Source organism: Hypomesus transpacificus, chromosome 22 (assembly GCF_021917145.1).
Source record: "Hypomesus transpacificus isolate Combined female chromosome 22, fHypTra1, whole genome shotgun sequence".
Classification (NCBI taxonomy): domain Eukaryota; kingdom Metazoa; phylum Chordata; class Actinopteri; order Osmeriformes; family Osmeridae; genus Hypomesus; species Hypomesus transpacificus.
The window spans coordinates 6355779-6381210 of record NC_061081.1 but is presented as its reverse complement, the minus strand read 5'-3'; the positions used below and the strand labels follow the sequence as shown (position 1 = coordinate 6381210).

Here is a 25432-nt window from a genome sequence, read left to right as displayed (position 1 = left end):
ACTGCTGTCAAACATTAAGCATCAGATCCAGACAGGTTAATTGCACGTCGAGGGAGTGATTGAGTCATAAAGCAATCAGAAGTGCTCCTGTATCTGTCTAAAGTACCACCTTCCCGAGACAGCCCCCACATTTAATGAGATGAAACAACATTCTAGAATTCAGAGTATGCACCCCTGGATGTCTGGAGGTTCAACAACACTGTAAACCGTTCGAACGTCCCTCCTCCCTCGCTCGGTCCTGTCTCAACAGATAAACCTCTTCATCTATTCTGACTGAATCACCCATCAGGTGATTATGAGACAATGGCCCTAGGACTTAGTTAGACATGGACCATGTCTCTGAGTCACACAGGGCTGGCCAGTTCACAGCCACTAAAACAAAACGGAAGAAGTGTGTGTTTGTGTGTGTAAATTAGTTAATGTGTGTGTTCATGCATGTCTGAGGGTGCATGTGTTTGTGAATCATTGCAGTTTGTGAGTTCATGCGTGTTTGTGTATGCGTGTGGGTATGTGTGTGAGTAAGTAACGCATGTGTTTGTGACTTCATGCATGTGTCCGTGAGTGTATGTGAGTCCCTATGTCTGTGAGTTTATATGTGTGAGTGTACATATGTGTGTGTGTGTGTGTGCTGGCAGTGCCAGGCTTGTGGCCGCTCCGACCACAGGAAGAGTGGGAGAGGAGAGGTGGGCCTGTGGTGGCTGACCTCATGACATCACAGCCCGGGCTCCGATTGGCTGTCCCTCGAGGCAGCAGGGTTTATAAGCCAACCAAACAGCAGGATTCAGCAGCATCCTCACAGTGCAGATCCTCCTCTCTCTGACAGACTGACAGACAGACAGGAGCGTACTGATCACAGCAGCTCTCTCTCTCTCTCTCTCTCTCTCTGTGTCTTCCTCTCCGACACTCGCTATCCTTCCTGCCTGCCGTGGACTCAGACAAGCAGCTCCAACCATCCCAATCATCTCCACCTTCCTGCTACCATCCACAGAAGGATCCTTTCAGAACCACAGCCAGGTAAGGAACAGACAGACATGTCCTTCCATCCATGCTGAAGCTGTCGTGTGTGGACATGTCAAACCCACAACAGTGCCTTTGGCTGAGACTTGATGTGCAGAGATACAACAGTGCACAGCAGGGTTTATGGGTGTGTAGATGACGCATGGAGATGAGTAGAACGTGTAGCCCTCTGCTCTATGTACACTCTATCAGCTCTGTATCTGAAGCACAAGGAGTGGAATGGGGTCTCGGAAAGCTATGGCGTCTGCAAGTCTGTGTTCCTCTCAATTTAGATGAAGTTCATGCTGCCTCAGCAGCATGTAATTATGTTTCTGTAGTGAGAGAACAGAACTGAGTCTAGAGTAAGCTAGTAAGTCACAACGCTTGTGTTGCAGTAATAGCATGTCTTTACCCGACAATGCTGGTTATGTCTCCAACTAAAGTTGATTGGTTGAGGGTTTGGTATGCCAGACCCGCTTGGTTGAGTTGACTGCAGTGTGGTGGTTTTATAAGTGATTTTCACGACGGGGACTGGAAGCGGAATCTGTGGGCAACAGGAAACAGGAAACAAACCTCAGGCTAATTTTCTGTCTGAGTGACACCACCACCTGACCACGACTTGTCAGAACTCTGCTAACAAACAACTTCTTCTCTTGGTACCCTCTCACTTGTTTACCACTCTTTCCTCCTCCTGTTCTCCTCTCATCCACCGTCTGCCCTCCCACTGTCTCCCATTCCGCCTCCTCTCCTCTTCCATCCCTCCATCTTCATCCTCGTCTCCCATTCGATTCCTCTCAAGGATTCCCTCCCAATCCCCCTCTTCTCCATCTCCTCCTTTTCCTCCCTCTCTCACAGCCTCCCTCCTCCCCTCCACAACCTCTCATTTCCCTCTCAAATACTCCCATTCCGAACATCCTTCTCCTCCTCTCCTCACTGCAACTTTACCTGCCACTCTCTTCCATCAACCCCCCTAATTTGAGGCCTCCCCCATACAGCTCCCGGGCTGTAATGAGAGAGCACAGCAGCTTCCTAAATAAGGCACTGCTCAGGGCAACGGGCTGTTCGTGCTGCGCTGCTACCATTGTGGCTTACATGCTTCCACTTTTAACTACGAGAATTACACAGGCAGCAGGAAAAGCACAACTATGCCCTCTGTTATGTTGTTGAAGCTGGGAGGGAGACGGTTCATTGGTTGGAGGTCAGGCTCGCAGGGAAGACCCGTTCAGACGTCTGGCTGCGCCGACCTTATAAGGAATTGACTTCCTTCCTCCAGAGCTCCTTCCTATAGGGCTGGATTCAGAAGGGAATATGGTTCTACTCCTCAACATAATTATGGGCTAAATCACGTCCACTTACACTGCAGTGTTGAAGTTACACAGCAACGCCCTGCTTCAGGAGGGGAGTTGCTGACAGGAGTGTTTTCTTAAGTCTGGAGAGTTTCCTCTCCTTAAAATGTCTGTTTTGTAGATTGAACCATGTTCTACGCATTTATAACCATATCCGTCCAACCAACTGGTGTTTTCTATCAGTCATGTCCTGCCCTGCTCTGAGTCATCTTCTGTTCTGTTCTGAATTGTGTTCCGTTGTGTTCTGTTTTTTTCTGCAGATCCCGAACTGCAAATATGAAGGCCGTCTTTCTGTTCACGCTCCTCTTTGTAACGGTCCTCTGCCGACCGGTGAGTTCCTCTCCATGTACTGCAGGAGGTGTTTGAACTTGGTGTGTGAGACGTGAGTTGCGTGGAGCTGCCTTGCGATAGTGACAGCCTCTGTGCTCTGTTCCTCAGGTGAAGAAAGGCTCAAGCAGCAGCTCGGAGAGCTCTGAGGAGTCGGTAAGTAGAGGGGGGGGGGGGAGCGATGACAAACAAAAGACAAGCGAGAGAAAGTAAGACAAAGAGAGAGAGAGGGAGAGAGCGTGAGAGAAAGACATGTCCTTTGCTCCTGTCTCCAGGTCAAGCCAGCCCCAGTGTTGAGGAAGGCTGCAGAAGCAATCTTTGAGCTGGAACCTGTACAGGTAACAGCCTGCAAGCTGTACACACACACACACACATACACACTGTAAAGCAGCACAGTCATTTCCCCATAGGAAAATACATTATTGTTTGTGTGTTGTCTCACAGTGTGTTTTTGTTCCAGAATGTTGAAGCAGCAGCAGCATCAGATGAGAGTTCAGACAACTCTGATGAAGTAAAGGTAACATGTTTTCATGGATAATGCATGCGCCCCCACCTCCCCCCCATACATGTAGAACAGCCATCTATCTAACTATTTAGAGAGATGTGTACTGACACTAGTACTTGTACTGTGTTCAGACTGTTCCTAACCTGTACATCTGTCTGTCTCTGTCTCCAGGCTTCAGACACAGCCTCAGACACAGCCTCAGACCCAGCCTCAGACCCAGCCTCAGCCTCAGACACAGCCTCTGTGGACAGTGATGACAGTGCAGACAGCGAGGACAGCGAGGAGGACGCTCAGAAGAGCGTGAGTAGCAGACCACAGAGCATCCACACAGGAGTATGCTCACTATACAGTCACATTCACATGCAGTATACAGCATGAGTACAGTATGTGTGTGTGCATATAGGAGGACGTGGTGGAGGAGGAGGAGGAGGAGTCCAGTGACAGCTCAGAGTCAGGGGAGGCAGAGTCCACCCTGGCCCCCCCTACTGTGGAGCCCACTGTGGAGCCTACTGTGGAGCCCACTGTGGAGCCCACTGTGGAGCCCAGCCCTCCCATCATCTACGATGACGGCCGAGGGGACAGCATGGGGTACCCGAGTGACTACAAGAAGAGCTACCATGACACAAACACGGTGGAAAAGGTAAAGAAACTTTATTGATCCTCTGGGGGGAGATTGTGCGAGAAAGAGATAGCACACCTACTGTATTTGTGTCGTCTCCTCCTTGTAGTCCAGACAGTGCCTGTCAAGGTCAGAGTTAAGGTCATGGGTAGAGTCAGGTTCAAAATGAAGGTTGGGGACGCGGTCAGGGTCATGATCGGAGTTATGGTCAGGGTCAGGGGTTAGGATTAACATCATTGACCACCATGATGCTGTGCCCACAGCTTCCCTCCCCATTCAAGTCTTATGAGGGCAAGATGATGGGCAAGACATCCGCACACGGCGTTGGCAATGACATCGAGAAGCAGACCATGAAGGTGTACAAGGTACAGGTTAGTTTTCACAAACAAATACACACACGTACACATACATGCATCACACACACCCATTCAATCGTAACACGCAACCCTCTTTCTCCCCCCCCCCCCCTCCCAGGCCCTTCAGGTCCACCAGCTGCTGGATGAGGACACCAGCACCCCAGAGGTGGAGAGCCAGGGGCTGGGACTGGACGAGGTCATGGGTGTGGATCCCTCATCCGGCTCCTCCCAGGAGGACCCTGCCCTGCGCGTGGCCCAAGTCAGCCAGGAGGCCGGCCCTTCCAAGAGCCTGGAGCAGGAGGCGGGGGAGGCAGAGGAGGCAGAGGAGGAGGGGGAGGAGAGTGCCAGCGCCGGCGAGAGCTCCAGCCCGGACGAGAGCTCCAGCGCCAGCGATGCAGAGGGGGAGAGCGACAACGCCAGCACCAGCCAGGAGTCTGATGCCAGCCACAGCAGCGAGGAGGCCACTGAGACGCCCGGGGCAGCTGACAGTGAGTCCGACGAGAGTGCTGAGAGCCAGGAGAGCGACTCAGCTGAGGAGGCAGTGGAGCCGGTGGAGGCAGAGGAGCCGGTGGAGGCAGAAGTCCCGGTGGAGGCAGAGGAGCCGGTGGAGGCAGAGGTCGTGACCCCTTCAGTCATTCTCGTCAAGTAGCCAAGAGAGTAGCACACGCCTGAGCCTAGGTTGAATATGTCAAGGCTGAGACAAAAACTGCATGACAACATGAACGTTTGGATTTCATGGAACCAGCTGTTATTTGTCCCCTATAGCAACAGAGCTAACGGCAGCTGACTGTCCTTCCCTAAAACAAACAAAATATGCGAACCTTATCACACAATTTGTATACAATCTCTATATTCCAGTGAAATTCTACATAGAGACAACCAACTCTGCAGACATAAGTCCACTTAGAGGTCAAAGTGAGCTTGTGTTGTCTTCTACCCACGCCAAAGCTGACCCCATGTCAGTGTCCATGAGCAATTTATTTATGCAAAATCATGTCTCATCCTTGAAATATTGATCCTAGGCATGAACCAGGAAGTGGCTCCTTAGCCTTTTTACCCAGAGTCCTCTAGCTGTCATCTGTGAGAGGGGAGGGGTCAGAGGCAAACTAAGAATTAACAGGGAGAATGAGTTCCTGATGTCCACTCTATCATACTACTCTGCATGCACGGCAACGTAGATGAATTAGGGTGCATTGTGGGTACATGTGTTCAGGGCTTATGGTGCATGCTAGGGTGGATGCTGGGTAAAAGAGCCAAACTCAGGGCCCTGCAAGGTCTAATGGTTCACTTTCCAGCCATGACATAGAACAGTTAGTCTTGTTCATTGCACAATCCTTATTTACAATACATGTTGTTTGTCCCCAGTTTGTTTACTGTAATGTATCATATTGTAACATTTCTAAATAAATAAAGTTCCTTTTTTCATAAAACTTTATTCTTTGTGTGCAATACTCTGAAGCCCAAGTGTGTCAACAACATCAGGACAGAAAGGTAAACATTTAGGAGAATAATAACAGTACAATCCTTTAGCAGACACTTTTATACATAGACATATAGGGGGGATTCCAACCTTTTGATTTACAGTCTAATACTCCTTTACCATGCCGATATTCATTGCTGAATCCCAAGTGTCTTGCTTGCCTTCACGTGCACCAATGTGCCTTCTAGCTATGCTGACTGGCTCCATGACAAGACTGAACCCAGACAGACACAGTCTGCAGACGGAGATGACAGCAGCTGTCCCCCAGGGGTGCAGATCACATAGGCTGAATGCTTTATGACTCCTGGGAGAATCCTGACATGGGGACAGAGGAAGATGAGGTCTCTACAGGATGAAGAGCTTAAAGCTCAGACCTGGAGTGTCAACATTATGTTTTGGACGGGCATTCAGAGATGGGCATTGCAGTAGGGCTTAATGGCCACAGGGGGGCACTGTCAGTCTGAATCAGAGTGAGGTGTCTGCAGTGGGAAGGCGGAACGCCCTCTATCTCGCCTCAGCCTGGTTTCGACAGGATCTCTCCTTTATGACTACTGCCATTTCGACAACAGGATACATTTGAGATGCCCAATTGAACAAAACTTACTTGAAAACAAATGTTTTTTTTGTTCGCCTTTATTACATTCAAATGCAGCATTACAAAGTAACAGTCTTCTTTCAATCCTTTCTTTTTTAAAACAAGAGAAGACACTGAAGACTTCCTGGGTGTGTTTATCTGTTCAGGGGTGAGATGAGAGGAGCACAGACCTAGAACACATCCACAACTCAGCAGGCAGCATGAGGAAACAGAACTCACAGATGCAGTCGTCCCCTCCAGCAGTAGTCACAAGCTTAGCTCTTATGGTCTGGGTTTGAAACCAAACCCCTTTACAAATGGTACAGTCCCCTCCATGCTCCCTCCAAGTAATCCCACTCCTGGCCCAGTTCCACGCCCAACATACATGTACAGACAACTCCACACTCATCTCCCAGTAACCTGTGTCAACATGAAGATCAGAACAGGTCTGACATCACATCATATAGAACCCACTGGTAAGATACTTCATGACAGGAAGCACCTTTACCTTCCTCAGTGCAATCAATACAATTACAACAGCCTTGGCCCTTTGATTCACTCAGTATCTGTGGGACCAATTCAGTTGGATACAAGTTTAATAAGTTAGATGGGACACGTAGGGCAGAGCATGACACAATCAGGCTGTTGAGGAAAACGACAGCTTTATATTCAGTTTGTTGTTTTACCCTGATCTCTGATTGGTCTCCCGATGAGTCCCATGTCAGTTGTCCCCTCTGCTCTCTGTGACAGGAGCAGGTGTCGGCATCTCATCTGTCACACCGTTGGTCGTCATGCCAGCTGTTGTCCCTGGTGAAGGAGTCTCCAGAGGTCCCTCAGTGGACATTTCTGCAGTGGTAGGTGACATTGTTGTGGAGGAAGGTGTGGGGGTCGGTGACATTGTTGTGGAGGAAGGTGTGGGGGTCGGTGACATTGTTGAATTGGTGACTGGCCTGGTTCTTGTTGTAGTGGCAGTTGTGGCAGAAGTGGGACGGGTCACTGGAACTGTGGGTTTAGGAGTCAGTGGTTTTGCCGTGATCTCTGAGGATTCTGAAGATTCTGAGGATTCTGAAGATTTGGAAGATTCTGAAGATTCTGAAGATTCTGAAGATTCTGAAGATTCTGAAGATTCAGAAGATTCTGAGGATTCGGAAGATTCGGAAGATTTCCAGTATCTTGGCTCCCTTCCATAGATGTGATTGGAGACTACTTCAGAGGGTTGCCACTGAAACAATTTCAGCCAATCAAGCAATGAGCCACTCTGGTCCCCAGACCCTTCAAAAACCTGTGGAGGGAACAGCACACATCAGCTCCAACTAGCACCACACATCAGTGTTGACAGCAGGAAAAATTAAATAATAATTTAAAGATAAACATAATAAAAATAAGTCTTACAGGGCCACATGAGGAGGCTGTGAGAAGGACCGCGAGGACACCACAGAGCAGGAGTCGCATCTCTCAGCCTGATGCACAAACAACGACAAGGACAAATAGTGAACAACATCATCAGCATGGATGCAGTGATAACACATCAAATATCAGGACTCTCCAAATACTAGCGACTCATTCTGACGGAGTCCTTTTCATGGTACTGACGGAGGAGTGGAGAAAGCTGTGTTACCTTGATAGCTTGTTGTCTTGCCTTCTGCTGACAGGAGTTATCTCGGAGTTGTATTGTGGTCTTCACACACAGTTATTGGAAGGTGCTGTGTTATGGTGAGGTCTCTGCAAGGCTTCTGAGGATGTCCAGCATGACCTAGCCACAGTCTGAGGTCCTCTCAGGACAGGAGTGTAGATATAGGCAGAGGAGAGAGAGAGCCGGTTGGTTGTTCCCTACCATGGAATGTTCCAGCAGGATAGTTGGCATGGTGAATCGACTTCTCTGATCTTGCTGACGTGTGACACCACTCTGTTAATGCATCACTCCCAAACTTCCTAGTGTGTTGCAAAGTAAACAGAATGAATCAGATCAAAACCCAGCCTTCTAAATGGTCAAACCCAGGCCCAGCCCCAGCCCTATACTAAAAACAAACAAAACCAACAGTGACGAAATAAATCTGTCACGCAATGCAATGGGATGAAAAAGGAATGCGTATTTTAGGGAATCTTACATTGTGTAAGTTCCCCCCATGCAGAGGGGCGGCACCCTAAGTTGCATAGGAAGCAATGCAACAAATGTCTGAACATGCACTGTTTGTGTAATTATCACTACCCCTCAAATCCTGAGGGTTTTGTTGCGGAGAAACAATACCCAAAGTGGAAAATAACAGAGGACTAACGAGAATCACTTGCCTCAAGATATATGGAGGCTGAGGACTTCCAGTATTGGAGTGACTGAGCCGATCACACTGAAGGGCTAGATCCCAGTGTTCGTACCAAGGATTGATATTCAGCTGTTCAGTTTGGTCTGTCCTCAGTGGCCCTTCTCTTACCAAACCTGAACTATTATGTTTTCTCTGTGTGAATAAGGGAGAAGGATGGTGTGAAGGAAAGGAGCTGTATTGTGTGGTGCTAATTACTGCCTTAATGCTGTTGCCTTCCGGTTATAATCATACACAGACACAGACACAGGGTTGTCATTATGTTTCGTCCCTCTAGGATTATCTTTATTCACACTTATTGTTTGACTGATAAAATAAGCCAGACACATTTTTAAAACATCTAACTTGGTTTCTGAGGTGCTTGCAGCACAGATGGGCGCGGGGTGGGTGTGTCCAGAGACCCCCCCCCCCCCCACACACACAGTCTATGACATGTTACTGAGGTTGATGAGGGTGGGGGGCAGCTGGGGCCCGCTGAGGTAGGGGTAGTGAGTGTACACCTGAGGGGCCCCAAACTGTGGGTTAAAGTACTGGCTGCCATAGGGGCTGTAGCCATAGGGGTTGTTACCGAAGGGGTTGTAACCAAGGGGGTTGTAACCGAGGGGATTGTAACTAAGGGGATTGTAACCGACGTTGTTGTAACTGAGAGACTTGTGTCCGTTCAGGTGGAAGAGAGGGTTGAGGTTGGGGTTGAAGAACTGCTCCAGCCGTGGACGTGGGTACAGGTAGGTGGACGACACGGTCCTGGTGGAGGAGCTTTGCTCCAGGGGACGACGGATGAAGGTCAGACTCTGACATAGAATCAAGGGCGTAGTCACAATGCTGTCATTACATGGTCACGCAGTGTTAATAGTCCCATTATTATCCACACACCCACACACTGACACACACACACTGACTCACAAGCACACTCACCCCGACGGTAACAGGCTCTTCCTCTTGTTGCTCCACCACCTGTGTACAGAGGCAGGATCAGGATGCACCCATGCACGGCAGGCAGCTGACTGTCACGCTCATGTCCTCAGAGGTGACATGTGATCAACACGCTGATGAATCATCCTAGCACACGGGTACTCACGGGTGCAGCGAGACAGAAGCTCAGAAGACTGGTCCCCACCACCATCACCATGGCCATCATCTTCATCATCTGCATAGCAGTCTTTGTGGTGTCAATGTCCTTTGTTCAGCACCAGAACCAGTCAGATCAGACCTGGTCTCACAGACACACTGAGTTGTCAGTCCCACAGGTTTCTTTGCACTGACGATCTGACTCGTTATCTTACTGCAGTCACCGTCAGTCCTACATACAAGTCAACCTTCTTCTGATAAACAGTTGAACCTTTAGCGCAGGAAGGTTTTTACTCCCAAATAATCATGCCAAACGAAAAGAAGCACAGACAAGACCGAAGGCTGATCTATCTGTTAACTTACCTGATAAAGTGACTCCTATTGTGTGAGCTGACATCTCGGAGACACCTTATAGATGGTCCAACCTGCACTGGATCATCCAATCAAACAGCTCCATTTCCTGTGTGTTCAATTAGTGTGGCCACAGATATGAAGGTCAGGTTCAGACAGCATCGTTTGATCTCCCTGATGTCATGTCTACTCTCATGTTTTGTAATGTGAACTCGCCGAATGTTAGATAATCCAATGGAAACTCTGATTGGTAGGTCATATGTTAGATGCTAGAGGAGATCAGATGTTAAAATAGCATGGTTAAAGTTTGTCTAAAAGATGAGATCTAATTAAATATGTTTATCACCATTCTAGACCACAGAAAGAAGTAGCTCATTTTGCCAGAGGTGTGCAGATAACCAGGCAGACAACCGCTGAGATATCTATTAAGGTCACTATTGAGAAATCCTGATACAACACTACACACAAACACACACACAAACACACACACAGACACACACTGTGAGGGATTCTAAGGAACGATGAGATTGTGGCGTTGAGGTTGACAAGTCTTCTGCCAAGTCTAGATGGTGTGTCTTCAGGGTTTGATGCCATACGCAGGTGCTGTTGGAATGTGCTTATCAACTGCCGCATCGTTCCACAATCATGTTTGGATTTCTCCAGACCAGCCAATGAACATCTCATTTGTAATGAACAGTGACTTAAAGCGACGTAAGACCTCCCATAGAACACATCATCTGGTATGACTGGATATATCAAGGTAAAGATCCATTTCAAATAGCTTATTTAAAAATCACTGGTGTACCCAGCAATCAATCTGGATTATCTGCACTAGACAAACTCTTCATCCTAACCATATTGTACAGGGAGTGCCGTTCATACACAAACCATAAACGGTTGCAGTCACATGTTGACATTTGGTGATTTTGTTTACCTGAAATGTGGTGAGATTTCTGATAAGATGTCATCATCAGATCCTTGTGGTTTGAGGTTACTTCCTGGTATGGTGAAGCTGAAAGTTGATTGGACCAGAAAGCGCCAGCGTCTCCCAAAAGCAAGACTTAAAACCCCCGAGCCAAAGAAGCATCTGAAAGATATCCTTCAGATTAGTGACTGCATACAAACTAAAAGGTAAGATACACTTCACCACCTCTCCGTACACCTCTGCCCTATGCAACTTTTCATGTCTGTATAGTGAACCTGACCAAGCTGCAAGATATGTTATAACACTGCACGTCATTGGTCATTGCACTTTGATGTTGAGCTAACTCACTGTCTTGTCAAGCTGAGGTGGTACAGATGTGTTTAACCTGTCTTTAACTGTGGATGGTTGTCTCTGTTACTCTAGTGTCCGGGTGTTTCTGCAGAGAAGTGTTTAAAGATGAGGTCATTCGCTGTCCTGATGGCTCTGGTCAGCGTGTGTCTGGCAGCTCCGGTAAGATCTTATGGAAGACAGCATGCTCACTAAACATACCAAACACACACCAAATCATTTCAGTTAGGTTAGTGTTGGCTTGAGTCTATTGTGAGTAAGGTCAGTGGAGCTTTCTTAATGGGGGGACCTTTATAGGTTCGATTTGTGCTAGAACAAGAGCATTGAGGTGTTTATAAGCACTGCAAAGGAGTCCTGGTAATAGTTGGATCTAGGTTTAGAAGTCAACATGACATCTGTGGACAGAAGAGAGAGTTCTGACTTGTGATGACTTCTGACAACATGACTCCAGATGTTGACAGATTATACTGAATTCTTCAGTGGATAAAACCATGTTTTCAATCTTGATGTAGGTGGAGCAGGTCCCTGTGATGCCTGAGGTAAGTCAGAGAGATGGAGTGTGTGTGTGTGTGTGTGTGTGTGTGTGTGTGTGTGTGTGTGTGTGTGTGTGTGTGTGTGAGAGAGAGAGAGAGAGAGAGAGAGAGAGAGAGAGAGAGAGAGAGAGAGAGAGAGAGAGAGAGAGAGAGAAGGAGAGAGAAAACTATTCAAATGTGTGTTGACAGTAGAGAGGTGGAGAAGAGTTATTACTGTGTGTTAAGACACTGTCTATCTTCCTTTAGGTGGAGCAGGTTCTTCTGATGCCTGAGGAACATGAGGTAAGATAAAGAGAAATGAGAGAGGGGAAAAGAGAGAGAGAGAGGTACTGCCATGTAGTTCTACACACGGGGACACTCTGCTCCATCTCTCACATCATTGATGGCAATAACCACCCCTCATCTCAATCTCATTGGTGCTCTTTTTCCCTCCCAGAGAGTCACTCCAATTGGTCCACCTCAGGCCCAAGCCAGTAGCACCATTCGGACCATCTACTACCCAGTGCCCCGCCCAGAGACTGCACTCAGTCCAACCAATCCCTACTACAACTACCCTTTCAACTACCCCAACCCCAATCCCTACAACCTCTACCCTGCATACCCTTACCCCTCTTACCCCTCTTACCCCTCTTATCCCTCCTCCCCCTATACCAACCCCTTCCTCAGTGCATACACCCTACCCCCCATCGTCATCAGCCTTCCCAAGCTCAATTGAGGGGGGGGGGGGGGTTGACATTTCCCTGTCTGTGTGGAGTGAGGTATTTTGCTCTGGTAGTCATAAATAAAGTTTAAGACAACAATGATGTTGCTACACAGTAGTTGACTTGTGATGCCTCAGTGTCTTAGGTGATGTCACTAGGTTTACATTTTGGTGGATGGCTCCATCTAGTGTTTAAATAATAAACATCCAGTGTTGGCGCTCAACCGTGTGTTAAGGTGTGTGTGTGTTGGTGTGTGTGTTCAGGTGTGTGTGTGTTGGTGTGTGTGTTCAGGTGTGTGTTGGTGTGATCTGACCACTGGTGGTCATGCGGGGGGGGGTCTTATCCAAGTTAGAGGGTTGTGTCACCCTCTAGGGTAGATACAACATGACAAAGTGCCCTTTATGGCTGCCCGGTATGCAAGAAAATGCCCGTGATTCAGTGACAAATTGTAGGAAAGTGCCCTCCAAGGTGCCCCTATGTGTAACATTTTCTCATTTCACTGGAACTGACAGTCAGTATATGCGTCCAAATGAGCAGAAATATCAGCGTTGGCCAAGTCTGTGTCACACTGATACACCTCCTGTCTGTGGCAGGAAGTATGTAATGAACAGATATGAGTCATGGTGTTGCAGGGTGAGGAAGAAACTCTAACCTCAAACAGCTCACAGCAGGAATGTGTTTACTTTGCTTGTCTTCAAAAACTGAATGACATTACACCACATTTGATAATATCCAGAAAAGAAATCCAAAGCTTTTTGTATTGACTTACAGTTGAACGATGTCCACTGAGAGACAGTTGAGGGGGTGGGGCATTGAGCCTTTGTGTTGTTCTGTTGTACTGTGGTCAGGAAAGCGCTCTGAACAAGAATACAAAACAAACACAGATTTGCACGCGGGAAGGAGAAGTTATTGACCCACCCGTATGATCAGTAAACCACTCAGGTTTCCTGGTTGAACTGTTACCACACATGCCTGGGAAGGGCTGAGAAGATCCTTTGAGGTTAAACACAAAGCTTTGTTTCTGAAGAACACCATGAGTGAGCCAGATGCAGTTTGTAAGCTCCTCACACACATATACACACACACGGGCCCTCTGGTATATTTAAAGCCTTTTAATAACCCAGTGCTGCCCCTCTGTCATTACAGGATAACATTGCTGTTCTGAGGCTCTTGAGCCAAACACACTGGTGGGAGAGGGAGAGAGGGAGAGAGAGAGAGAAAGGGGGAAGAGAGAGTGAGAGAGAGAGAGACAGAGAGAGAGAGAGAGAGAGAGAGAGAGAGAGAGAGAGAGAGAGAGCGAGAGAGAGAGAGAGAGAGAGAGAGAGAGAGAGAGAAGGGAAGGAGGGTGAAGAGGGGGAAGGAGGGTGAAGAGTGACAGGGGTACAATCAAGCACCAATGATGAGGTCACTCCACACACCCCCTCCTCCCTATCATCCATACTCCGGGATTACTCCCTCCCCACAACTTTCTGTATACTTTCTTTTAGAAGTGAAAGATGTAACTGCCAAGGGGTCATGATGAGTATAGGAGAAAGGTGTTAGGTCACATGACACACGCCCTCTATTCTCCCTCCCCAGCGGGAGAACACACCCAGTGTTCTGGGTGTTTTCCGGCAGTATCTCTGAACATTGTCCAGGATTTCAGGAATGAATGTGATCACTGAAAGGTACAGTTCAGTAACATTTATTAACTTCTGGAAAGGTCACAAAAATCACAAAATCGAATCAACAACAGTGTGTCAGAGTAGGTCAGATGAGGATCCTTCACATGGGGATTGTCACAGTACTGGCTTTTGTCTAGAAAAACACACTGAAAAACTGTTTCCTTGCGAACACACGCCAGTGATCACAACAAACAGTCGACTGCCAGGGTGAGCAGTCACTTCAAGTAACATAAACGACTTTGTCTACAGAACCTTCACAAGAACATAATCACAGTCATGAATCATTTCAAATCACTCCAGAGCGATCTATATATTATCAACATATACTCTGTGCATATACTCTGTATTGCAAGCGAATGGGATATCAGAGAATGGGCCTGACGTGTGCTGGAGGGTCCCCTGGTCATTCCAGACACACCGTCCTTCAAGAGCCTTTCCTAGGGGACACCTTTCTATCTGGACATCCATGAGGTGGTCCAGCTGGCCCAGGGTAAGGGGTCATCCAGGCTCTGTCTGACGGTCACTGGGCTCTCTCTCCTTCTGGTCATCAAGAAACTCTCTCCAGGGGCCGGGGTCAAACAGCGGTAGCACAGGCTGTCGTCGGGGGTCAGTGTTCATATAGAGGGTTGTGGAAAGACGCGTATTCGTTGTCGTCCAGGAGACGGCCGTAGGAGGAACGCCTGGAGAGGAGGGGGGGGGGGGGGGGGTGAGGAAGAGAGTTAGGGAGTGTTGAGAAAAAGAGAGGGTGTCCTATCCTGCCTGACCTTCCTCACCTCCACTTCCAGTAGTAGGCCCCTCCGAACATCAGGATCACTATAGCAATGAATGCAAACACGATGGCTGCGACTTTTCCTGAGGTAAAAGAGAAAGAGAGAGAGAGTTGTCAAAGTTTAGGGGAGCTACTGGACACATTCTGCACTAATCACTGAACCAACAGTTCACCTGTCTAACAAATAAATCACCTTTTAGACAAACCATCACCCATCTGTGGCTTCTGACCTCTATCCACTGACAAGGAAGGGACAGCGAAACAGGATTGGACAACCTGTGAACTACATTTCCTGGCTTTACAGACTTATGTAATGTTATTTACAAATTAACCCTAAGGAAGTCAGGGTACTTAGTAACCTGTTTAATGATACACAAAATAGTCTGTGGTGGACTTTGACAGCTGTAAAGTAGGCTGTGCCAGCTGTAGCTTTTCACTAAATGTATTTTACAGGTTTTGCTTTTAATTATTTATTGACCTTGATATTTTTATTTTATTTATTATTATTAAACTTTGATTCATTAAATTTGTATTACAATATGCTTTGTAGCACTCGGAGATTGCTTAAATATAGAGTGCAATATAAATCCAATGTATTATTATTATTATTATTTGTTGTGGCTGGTGAATACCATAGACAAACAAAAAATGTATGCCTATCATGGGAAATCTATCAATGGAATAGAAAAACGATTTTTCCTTGGTGTCCTACACTGTTCCAAGTTCTCCCCCTGGTTCCAAAGGTTTGTACTGGACAGTAATTTGATACAAACCAACTCCAGAAAAAGCACATATCATCATATTGAATGGTAAAAAGTCTCAACAGGGCCACTCAATACAATTAGTCTGCCATGCAGACAGAGCCTCCAGACATGGTGCTATCTCACCTGAGCTGAAGGCCCTGGATGGACTCTTGTTGTCCCCGGTAGCGGTGGTCTGATGGATGGTGCTTGACACTGACTGAGAGGTTGTGGGTTTGGATCCTGTTGTAGTAGTCAGCAGCACAGCAGAGGTGGAGGACTGCGGCTCAGAAGAAGAGGTGGAGGAGGTGGAGGAGGAGGTGGGGGAAGAGGTGGAGGAAGAGGTGGTGGAGGAAGAGGTGGGGGAAGAGGTGGTGGAAGAGGTGGAGGAAGAGGTGGTGGAGGAGATGGAGGAAGAGGTGGAGAAAGAGGTGGAGGACCCAGTAGAATTGCTCAGACTGGTGGCTGGAGTCTGGCTGCTGGTGGTTCCTGTGGACCCGTTCACAGTGGACTGGTGGGGCTGTGTGGGCTGGGAGGTCAGGATGGGTGTCGTGATCTGCTCAGATGGAGTCTGGGTTGGCAAGGATGTGTTGGCTACAGGTGAGGTCGCTCCTGATTCCTGGCCTGGTGTGTGGATGGTCGTCTGTGTAGAGTTGGTCTGGGGAATAATGGTGGTGATGCTGACTGGGGAGGAAGTCGTGGAGTAGGGGGTGATGGAGGAGGATGAAGAATCTTGGGTTGTTGGTGGGGAAGAGGTGGTTGAGGAGACAATTTCACTGGTGGGGATTGGTGAAGAGGTGGTTTCAGATGGAGGTTTTGGTGAGGAGGTGGTTTCTGTTGGGGTTTCTGTTGAGTTCAACGATTGTGTGGATGTGCTGGTAACACCTGGTACAACCAGACACAACCACCCTACAAGAATAATTGACAAACGCTCAATTACACAGGTACAACATCTGTAATTTACAAATTAGATTGTTATAAATATCTAAATAACAATTGATTCGGTAAATACCTTGTATTTAAGCTTGTAATTACAGTCATACTTAAAATGAAAGTGTAGCCTACTCAAGCTTTTGGTTACCGACTATTCTTTTGATACAATTACGCAGATAGACAAACCTTTAAAAGAAACGGCTCCGTATAATACAGACCTGATAGAAAGATTAATACTCCGACCCTCATCATAGCGTGCGTCAGCTAACAAATACTGAGGCAAGTACTCAGTGGCAGAAACGGCCGTGTTCACTCCGGTAGCTTCGACCAGTCTATGACAGATGGTAATTCGCTTTGATTAATAGAGTTTCAAGTTCCGCCTCAAACTAACCTCCTCCTCCTTCTCTTGATTTCTCAAACAGGAACACCAACCAAACACTAGAGGGAGTTAAAACCAAGAAGACTACTGCAAATAATGAGGGAAATTCATTTGTACAGATGAATTATTTAGAGATGCTTTGAATAAACTAAATGTCGTGATGAAAGTGCAGGCCTCCTTGAGATAATTGCCAAATTAAATTTAAGGGCTTGTAAACAAAACTTATAATAGCCTATCATTCATGATATGTTATTTTATAACTGTTATTTTGTCAGTAGGAAACAATGTTGAGAAACGAACAAGTTGGCCACATGTTAAATAACAAAACTTGCATATTTTATGACAACACTGAATATTTGCGGAGCTTTTCAGCCTACTAGCTCGGGCCTGACTCCGAAGTATCAGGCACTTGACAATAAATCATGCTGAAGTGGGTCAAATCTCTGGCGGTAGCCTAGTAGGTAGGTGGTACAGAGAGTAAGACTAAAGACTGATGAAGCGCCATCTCACGACTTATAGTCTCGTATGATGGTCTATGACGAAAAGTTATAGTTGGTCTCTGGTTCCGAACCGGAACAGTGGAAATGATCAGCTAGTCTGTCATGTAACCTCCTTATCGGTACGATAAGTGACACAGACCAGATAAACATAGACAGAGCAGATAAACATGCTGTCTAGTTTGCCCACATTCTCACTCCTCCCAGATCAACGCCTATAGCCCCATACGTTTGCAGAGCCTTGCCTCTGGCAGCCTGAAAGAAGCAAACATCTGCATTCTGAATCATACTATCGTTCTAACAATCTCCCTCTGTTGTAACACTAACCCCATCCCTGTTCCATCTGATAGTCCTCTATGATGGACATGTCTCCTTCTTCTGTACTGGCACACTCTCTTTCTTCATTTGTCACTGGTTAGCTGAGCCAATGCAGCTTGGTTGGGGGAAAGCTGGAGTACACAGGGACCACTGACCTCTCATTCCCACTGTGTAAAAAGTCGAAAGTGAAATAGAACTTTGACAATCAGCCTTGTTCACCACACTACATGTTGGTCTTGTGGCGTTTTAGTTCCTGCGGTCATAACCTGTTTGTGGGGTTGTGTGTGAGTGAGTGTGTGCGTGCGTGTGTGTGTGTGTGTGTGTGTGTGTGTGTGTGTGCTCGCTTGATGATGCTGTACTGTACCGGCTGAGCCACATTCCTGACATTCCAGTGTAGGTGTAGTGATGCACACGCACACTAATTTTGACAAAAGCCATTTGTTTAGGCCTACTGTCATCGCGTGTTTGGTACTGATCTAATAGGCTAAGCATAAATATCCAAAATTATGCATGTTTACAAACAAACGATGTTATATTGATTATAAGTTTCGAATAGAGAGAAAACTAGAACAAACCAGGTCTGTTTTTTTTTTTACAATCTGATGCTTGTTAACCGAAACAATGAATAGCGCAACATTTGAAAGCGCGCATCTCCTATGTAGGCCTAAGTGAGATTCCGCTCGAACGCTCAGTTTTGGTCCCTCCCCTCTCTCCTCTCTCCTCCACCCCCCTCTCCCTTCAGAGTTTCAGGTGGCCACGTTTTTACAGTAAGACAACTCTCGAGACACACACCATTTGTACTGAGAGGTACAGAAGAGATTTCTTCCGGGCATATAGCGCAGCTACGACAGAAACCATGCCCAAACAAACGGTAGAATGGGTGCGCACTTCCCTGCGTACCCCAGGAATCTTCATTTTCGGAATGGTCTTTTCGCCCTGCGGCTGGATCCTAAACCTAACGTCCACAGTTGCTCCAAACTGGAGAACGGTACGCAATGCTTCAGGCTTATCTACCGACCAGTTCTACCAGCAAGGCATCTGGGACATCTGTCTGGCGTCTGATACGTCCCGTGCAGTCGTGTGCAAACAAAGAGACGATGGCTACTTTAATAACCAGTTAATCACTATAGCCCAAGGGTTGATGGTGGCTTCTCTGATCGTGACGTTGATCGGACTGGCCGTGGCTGTCCCCGGGGTTCGTTGCTGGAGGGATCGGCCCCGCTGGACCGTCGCTGGACTTGGAGGACTACTGATCTTCCTCTCCGGGGTAATGACACTTATCCCGATATCCTGGTACACTCACATCTTGAAAGACATTAACGCGCCGCCAAACTCAGTCATCCGTGTGGACTTCTGCATTATTCTGGGGTACATCGGGGGCATTTTTGAAGTGGTTGCGGGCTTCGTCATGTTCATTGGGATATGTCGATGCTGCGGCGGCAAGAACCGGGGAGAGAAACGGGTGGAGGAAGTTCCTCAGTTCATGCACACCAGGAACCCTCCGAGGCGGGTCACCGTGCCCAGCGTAATCCGGACCACGAGCAGTGCCAGCAGCGTGCCTTATTCCAAGAACTCCATGGATGAGGAGGTGGACTTCCCCCGGGCCTTACCCCGGTCTGGTGGCCGTTCAGCCAACTCTTACGCCAGCAAACCATACGATGCTGACTTGTGAAGTGAAGTTTAAAGCTCCTAGTTGAAATGAAGGAAAACAATGTGATTATTACAGTCTTTGTCTGTTTTTTAGCCTACTTCTGAAGACTTATTTTGCCAAGTGTGTCGTAAAAATGCTATCCCACCCCGAAACCCATATTTTACCCATCCCCTTACCCATACAAGAAGTAATGACTAAATGTAAAAATGTGTGATGAAATGTAAGTAAACCTTTTGAATATTTATTTATTGCACTTTACATCTAATGCCGTGTTGTAAGGCGGAGACGCATAGGTCGCCCTAATGTTTGCCTTGTCAGATGGATAGCTATAGGCCTACACGGGTTCTCAATTATCATTGCATGTTTGCAATGTCCATTAGGGCCTACCAATGTTGTTAGTGTCCAGTCTAAATGTATTTTATTGCACCCATACAAAATATAAGAAACGTCGCTTTCATATTGTTCACTTCTGGCCAACGTGCGTCCAAAAACCTTTTCCTAGTCCTCCTCTCTCCATCCCCACGGTCATTTAACCAGTTGATCACTGGGGGAAACCAACATCTGAGAGTGGAAGAAAGGGACGAGAGGAGTGAAGGAAACAAGGTATGAACAGATGATTGGACCATCAGGACTTCTCGTCCACTAATAGTATGAAATGCTGCCACGCTGATGAGCTCATGCCAATCACAACTGGGTTGGGAGATTATTTCGAAATTCCGGAGGGTGGGGATGAGAGGGCAGGGTGCGGTTACATGTCCCCAACAGTTTGTTCATGGCTTGATGGTGGCACATCCCATCCGGCCTAACCAGCCACATTCTTCCATGACATTCCAGCTGTAGCTCAAATGGTTCACACGCTCTACACTTATATAGCTAATAATATGGGTATCTTCCTTAATGCGTTTGACAAAGTAGTAGGCCTAATTTCTACGATGTATTTTAAAATTACGAATTACAAATGCTTTAGGCCTATGTGAAAAAAACGAAATAAACCCATAGTAGGCCTAAATAAGTTTATTTCAAAGAAGTTGAATATTTAGGTTTATGAACCTGATTTGCTTCTTACCTGTTACTATCAGGTAAGTGGCTAATTAACATAATATTATTCAGGTGAGAGCACTCTCGGTCTCTTCTCCTACAGGTGAGATAACTCAGCCTTTCATCGAGCCGCGCGTCACACCCTCAGCTCTCAGTAACTGCCCCTCCTACCTAGAGTTTCGGTTTTTAACACAACTTTCAAGACAGCTCTAGACCATTTGAAGCCTACTAAGAGTCAGAGCTCTACACTTCTGAGGTTACCAGACACCTACGACCATAACCATGCCCAAATTGGAGGAATGGGTGCGCACTTCCATGCGAACCCCGGGAATCTTCATATTCGGGATGGTCTTCGCGCCCTGCGGCTGGATCCTGAACCTAACGTCCACTGTGGCTCCGAATTGGAGAACGCTACGCGATCTTCCAGGCGTATCTACGGACCAGATACTACAGCAAGGCATATGGGACATTTGTCAAGCGTTTGAGTCGAGTAGGGTAGTCCAATGCAATCAACCAGACACTGACTACTTTAATAATCCGATCATCCCTATAGCCCAAGGGTTGATGGTGGCCTCTCTCATTGTTACCCTTATTGGACTGGCCGTGGCAATCCCGGGGATTCGCTGCTGGACGGACCGTCCCAACTGGACCGTCGCTGGGATTGGCGGAGTGCTTATCTTTTTATCCGGTGTGATGACACTTATCCCGATATCCTGGTACACTCACATCTTGAAAGACATTAACGCGCCGCCAAACTCAGTCATCCGTGTGGACTTCTGCATTATTCTGGGGTACATCGGGGGCATTTTTGAAGTGGTCGCGGGCTTCGTCATGTTCATTGGCATTTGTCGATGCTGTGGCGGCAAGAACCGGGGTGAGAAACGGGTGGTTATTCCTGAATTCAGACACACAAGGAGCCCTCCGAGGCGGGTCGCCGTGCCCAGCGTAATCCGGACCACGAGCAGCGCCAGCAGCGTGCCTTATTCCAAGAACTCCATGGATGAGGAGGTGGACTTCCCCCGGGCTTTCCCCCGCACTGGACCGCGGTCCGGTGCCCTGTCTGCCAACTCGTATGCTAGCAAACCATATGATGCCGACTTGTGAAGTGGACTTTCCCACGTAAAAATGAAGGAAAATGACAATGTAGACTGCTTATTTTATAAACTTTTTGGTTAACATTGTGGGAAAGTCTCTTTTTTAACTATACATTTGTTTGAATAAAGTATTGTGTAAGTATTTTACATCATTGGTTTTGCATTTGCATCATAATGTTTTTACATAGTGTTTCTGTTGCACTTTATATATGCCAACATGTTGTCAGGCTGAGAGGCTATAGGCCCTGATGTCTGCAATCATTACTGTATCACAAAAGGGCTCTCATTAAATGTTTACGACATTCATTTACAATTGTGGTTGTTGTTATTGTCTCGTTTGAAGGTCTTCACTGCTGGCATGTAGCTCTGATGGTACACTTCTTGTCCAGATGATTTGTTTTGACCAGGCAGACATCTTTGTTTGCTTTTGCTAACACTCCACCCACAAGCACATGCAAGAATACAGACAAGGCTGTCTGACCGGTTAGGCACGTGGGTTGATTCTCTTCCTGTTGCTGACAGGTTGGTGCAGACATCAGATACAAACCAGTCATCAATAAGCTGTGAAGCAACATTTTATGAACAATGCATCTGTCCAAAATACATCTTTATTTCTACAATTTGTAAAAATAAATATACAGGAATTAAGAACCTTTGTTTGCTTGGACAGGTCATGAAACATTAGTCATCTTATAAATAGGTTTGTTTTGCATACAGGCATCACGTCTGACTAGAGGAATGACAGTAGTCAGACCAGTTGAGATCTTGTCCTTCACCTGTCAGACAATAAGCTTGTTTACAAATTCAGTTTCGGTGCAGTCAGGGAGCGGCAGAATGTACGTTTCTGATATAGTTTAGAGAGACAGAGCTGTGTGTTTCAGGCAGAACACTGAGATCAGTGAAATGTTTACCGAAAAACAAGACCTACATTTCCTAGACACGGATGTACTAAGATGATCAAGCAAGGCACTTGAGGGACACAGCTACCAGAAGTACACTTCCCAAAATGCACAGCTTCCAATATCCAGTCCATAGGCGATTCTAGGTTTTAAAACTGGAGGAGCAAAGGGTATGGGGATTTACTTATTTTTGCTTACAAAACATGCTCAAAATGAATACTCGATCTTAAAATTTAAAATTATTCATTAGAGTACAACAAACCATAGAACATACAACTCTGATATATGTTCTAAAAACATTTCATCATTTTTTATTAAAATATTGATGTTTTCATCCCAACAGAAGGGGGTGCAAATGCACCCCCTGCACCTGCGGTAAATTCCCCTTTGATCCAATCTATAGCGCAACAATGCTTTCTGTTCAGAACCTCAACCTAAAAGCATATCTATAGTGTTGATTGGCAATTAAAAGGTGTTCTTGATGAATCAGGTTGTCTTTAGAAGTAGAAACAGCAGCTGTCTTGTAAATGATGAATCCCATTCTTCATGCTAGACTGATGAGCTCTGGAGAGGACAGTGAGAGGTTCGAGGGTGGGAGGAGCTAGGCAGAGGGGGTGGTGCTGGAAGAGGATAGGCGTCAAATGAAATGGAGAAATAAAATAAAAAAGTTGTGGGAGAGAACAAAATATGAGTGAGGACAACAGGGTACCACATTAGTAAACATTTACACGCGTCTGAAAATCACTTTTGGAGGACATTAATATTCCTTCCTTTTTGTGTGAGGGTGTTCCAGGGGTCCTACCGTGAGTTAGGACTGTATCCTACAAGTGTCCAGGGTTGAGGGTACCTCTCTACACACCATTACTCTGTTTCAGTGCATCAACCCTGCACATACAGAAACAGGTCAATATTCACCTGATCAGACATCAGCATGACCCCAGTAACGCAAGGTTTACGACATTTCACCCAATCCTCTGAAACTGGGCTGGTTGTCACGGTTACCTGCGCCGAGCCTTGCGTCTTCGGCTCAGATGAGCCAAGAGGAAGGCGAGGAAGATGCAGGCGAAGAGGATAGACAGCACCCCCAGCGTCAGGGGCAGGCTCAGATTCTTGTTCACGGTGTCGGCACAGTTGGGACCCTGGTATCCCAGCATGCAGTCACATCCCATGTAGTTGTCAACTGTGACGCAGCTTCCTCGCTTGTTACAGAGTGTTTCCTCACAGGTGGGCAGGCTCAGAGCCAGGTCCACACCATGCTTGTCGCCCATGGCAAGGCTGGTGAGGGGTGGGGCCAGCAAGAGAATACAGGGACACTGTGCTGCCTAGGTGAACATGCACTCCCTCTGGAACATGGAAATAATCAGGCAAACAAACACAGACCAACTTGGTTAAACAACTATTTGGCAGTTAAAGTTTTCCCACCATAGACACACAATGACACTTGTTGCCTAGTTGTAACTGGTTTAACTACCTTTAACTACTACTACTCACTATGAATTATATTATTGTTGCTTGCTTTCCTCCAGGCACACTCGAGCACTTATGAGGATCATGTTTTTTTTTTATTGCAATTTGTTTAACTACTTGCTCTTCTGGTTTTACTCAGGCACATATTTGCTTTTCACAATGTGCTGTATGCTTCATGTTTTGGCCACCCACAATGTTTTTGGGGCTCTTTTGTCGTTTATGATCATATGGATAAAAGCGTCTGCTAAATGAATACATGAAAAAGTAGACCACAGACATGCAGAACAGGACAGACTTCAGGACTTTTCCGTTCCTGGTCATATCATGTTACCTGCTGTGACAGTAGTTAACCCTGGGTGTAACCTCTGTTCAGGTGAGGATAAAACGCAACCCAAAATCACACAAAAGATGACAACCATTCCTTCAAGTTCAGACCATACAGTCAAAAGCAGTGACCATGACGGTGGTACACAACCAGATCACCCGCTCAGAACTCCAAACAAAGGACAGTTTATAAAGACAGCATTAGCTCACAGTTGACACTAAGTTAACAGATATGCAGCCCAGTGAGCCCACAGCTGCTGTATGAGACAAGCATCCCGTTCTTCAGGTTCTACAACAGTTTCAAGGTACCATCAACTACCAGAAACATTCCTACAGATCCCCAAATGCAAGCTGGTCATGTACTCACGAGCATGGAGGACAGGCTGGTCTGAGAACTCGGGTTTAGGAGCGTCCTGGGGAGCGGAATTTAGGAGTCCAGGCAGTGTGAGGGGAAAAGGGAACTAACCTTTCAATGAACAAAAAGTAGGAACAAAAGTAGAGGCCAAGCCCTCTGTGTTATCCAACCCACTCTCTTAATCTCTACCTGGGCTGAGTCACAATACACACAGAATTCCTCAAAACATCTTTGTCAAGCAAGACCAGACATGCCTGTTTTCCAGTGTTCTGAGTAGTCAGAGAAGCTTCAAGCCTGGTGGGAGGTAATGGGATCTGTACTATGAGACTGGCAGGGCACAGACTGGTCTGTGAGATGGGGGGGGGGGGTTACTGTTGGAAACATTTAAGATGTAACACATTTATCCTGTATAAGAATGATTCTGTGTTCAGCATTCCTTGTGTGTAGGGAGAGGCCATAAAAGATGTCTGGCCTTATCTGTGTTGGGTGAATCATATGGTCAAGCTTACAGGGATCAAAAGGCACACACACACAAACACGCACCAGGTCTACGCAAGGAGCCAATGAAGAAGAGCCATGGAACATTTGCATGCCTTTGTCTTAATCAATGCCTGTAAAGTGTGGGGCTGCTTAAATAGCTAGCTAGCACATGCTAGCAGACAAACTATGGGAGTCAGTTGGCTCAGCGGTGAGGGAGTCGGGCTAGTAATCAGAAGGTTGCCGGATCGATTCCCTGCCGTGCCAAATGACATTGTGTCCTCGGGCAAGGCACTTCACCCCACTTGCCTCAGGGGGAATGTCCCTGTACTTACTGTAAGTCTCTCTGGATAAGTGTCTGCTAAATGACTAAATGTAAA

At 46.8% G+C, this 25432-nt stretch overlaps 5 protein-coding genes and 2 long non-coding RNA genes across 10 annotated transcripts; 4 read left to right on the top strand and 3 right to left on the bottom strand.

Annotated features, from left to right (window-relative positions):
- Positions 1-807: 807 nt before the first annotated feature.
- spp1 (secreted phosphoprotein 1) lies at positions 808-5561 on the top strand. 3 transcript variants are annotated; one of them, XM_047045507.1, is made up of 9 exons: positions 808-1014; positions 2603-2672; positions 2781-2825; positions 2945-3007; positions 3130-3186; positions 3346-3474; positions 3578-3814; positions 4057-4158; positions 4268-5561. In XM_047045507.1, the coding sequence occupies exons 2-9, from the start codon at positions 2619-2621 to the stop codon at positions 4796-4798; spliced, it is 1218 nt and encodes a 405-aa protein (XP_046901463.1). In that variant the 5' UTR covers positions 808-1014; positions 2603-2618; the 3' UTR covers positions 4799-5561. The 3 variants fall into 3 exon arrangements, with proteins under 3 accessions (XP_046901463.1, XP_046901461.1, XP_046901462.1); XM_047045505.1 differs by having other exon boundaries at positions 4057-4164; XM_047045506.1 differs by lacking the exon at positions 808-1014 and having other exon boundaries at positions 2453-2672; positions 4057-4164.
- Positions 5562-6234: 673 nt separating this feature from the next.
- On the bottom strand, positions 6235-8250 carry LOC124484557. Its single transcript, XR_006957973.1, has 3 exons — positions 7822-8250; positions 7596-7663; positions 6235-7485 (listed from the first exon to the last, which is right to left on the bottom strand). It is a non-coding gene; the product is annotated as an uncharacterized LOC124484557 (long non-coding RNA).
- A 2719-nt stretch (positions 8251-10969) lies between these two features.
- On the top strand, positions 10970-12659 carry wu:fk95d07 (formin-like protein 14). Its single transcript, XM_047045513.1, has 5 exons — positions 10970-11071; positions 11289-11375; positions 11726-11752; positions 11993-12028; positions 12183-12659. The coding sequence occupies exons 2-5, from the start codon at positions 11322-11324 to the stop codon at positions 12459-12461; spliced, it is 396 nt and encodes a 131-aa protein (XP_046901469.1). The 5' UTR covers positions 10970-11071; positions 11289-11321; the 3' UTR covers positions 12462-12659.
- Positions 12660-14115: 1456 nt separating this feature from the next.
- Positions 14116-16967, bottom strand: parm1 (prostate androgen-regulated mucin-like protein 1). Of its 2 annotated transcripts, XM_047045508.1 has the most exons (5): positions 16772-16967; positions 15768-16529; positions 15074-15163; positions 14885-14963; positions 14116-14791 (listed from the first exon to the last, which is right to left on the bottom strand). In XM_047045508.1, the coding sequence occupies exons 1-5, from the start codon at positions 16803-16805 to the stop codon at positions 14719-14721; spliced, it is 1038 nt and encodes a 345-aa protein (XP_046901464.1). In that variant the 5' UTR covers positions 16806-16967; the 3' UTR covers positions 14116-14718. The 2 variants fall into 2 exon arrangements, with proteins under 2 accessions (XP_046901464.1, XP_046901466.1); XM_047045510.1 differs by lacking the exon at positions 15074-15163 and having other exon boundaries at positions 16772-16963.
- Positions 16968-18481: 1514 nt separating this feature from the next.
- On the top strand, positions 18482-19642 carry LOC124484553 (claudin-23-like). The gene has a single exon (XM_047045512.1). It carries the CDS (start codon positions 18604-18606, stop codon positions 19417-19419), a length of 816 nt encoding a protein of 271 aa, XP_046901468.1. The 5' UTR covers positions 18482-18603; the 3' UTR covers positions 19420-19642.
- Positions 19643-19743: 101 nt separating this feature from the next.
- Positions 19744-21843, top strand: LOC124484552 (claudin-23-like). Its single transcript, XM_047045511.1, has one exon. It carries the CDS (start codon positions 20719-20721, stop codon positions 21538-21540), a length of 822 nt encoding a protein of 273 aa, XP_046901467.1. The 5' UTR covers positions 19744-20718; the 3' UTR covers positions 21541-21843.
- A 244-nt stretch (positions 21844-22087) lies between these two features.
- On the bottom strand, positions 22088-24774 carry LOC124484555. Its single transcript, XR_006957972.1, has 4 exons — positions 24588-24774; positions 23432-23772; positions 23232-23314; positions 22088-23049 (listed from the first exon to the last, which is right to left on the bottom strand). It is a non-coding gene; the product is annotated as an uncharacterized LOC124484555 (long non-coding RNA).
- Between the last annotated feature and the right edge of the window lie 658 nt (positions 24775-25432).

Coding starts and splice junctions, on each gene's coding strand:
- spp1 (XM_047045505.1), top strand. CDS start 2,619: ATGAAGGCCGTCTTTCTGTTCACGCTCCTCTTTGTAACGGTCCTCTGC. Junction 2,673..2,780: donor TAACGGTCCTCTGCCGACCG/GTGAGTTCCTCT, acceptor TCTGTTCCTCAG/GTGAAGAAAGGCTCAAGCAG. Junction 2,826..2,944: donor CGGAGAGCTCTGAGGAGTCG/GTAAGTAGAGGG, acceptor TCCTGTCTCCAG/GTCAAGCCAGCCCCAGTGTT.
- wu:fk95d07 (XM_047045513.1), top strand. CDS start 11,322: ATGAGGTCATTCGCTGTCCTGATGGCTCTGGTCAGCGTGTGTCTGGCA. Junction 11,376..11,725: donor GCGTGTGTCTGGCAGCTCCG/GTAAGATCTTAT, acceptor ATCTTGATGTAG/GTGGAGCAGGTCCCTGTGAT. Junction 11,753..11,992: donor AGGTCCCTGTGATGCCTGAG/GTAAGTCAGAGA, acceptor ATCTTCCTTTAG/GTGGAGCAGGTTCTTCTGAT.
- parm1 (XM_047045508.1), bottom strand. CDS start 16,805: ATGATGAGGGTCGGAGTATTAATCTTTCTATCAG. Junction 16,530..16,771: donor AGTATTAATCTTTCTATCAG/GTCTGTATTATA, acceptor TTATTCTTGTAG/GGTGGTTGTGTCTGGTTGTA. Junction 14,792..14,884: donor GCCTACTACTGGAAGTGGAG/GTGAGGAAGGTC, acceptor CCTCCTCTCCAG/GCGTTCCTCCTACGGCCGTC.
- LOC124484553 (XM_047045512.1), top strand. CDS start 18,604: ATGCCCAAACAAACGGTAGAATGGGTGCGCACTTCCCTGCGTACCCCA.
- LOC124484552 (XM_047045511.1), top strand. CDS start 20,719: ATGCCCAAATTGGAGGAATGGGTGCGCACTTCCATGCGAACCCCGGGA.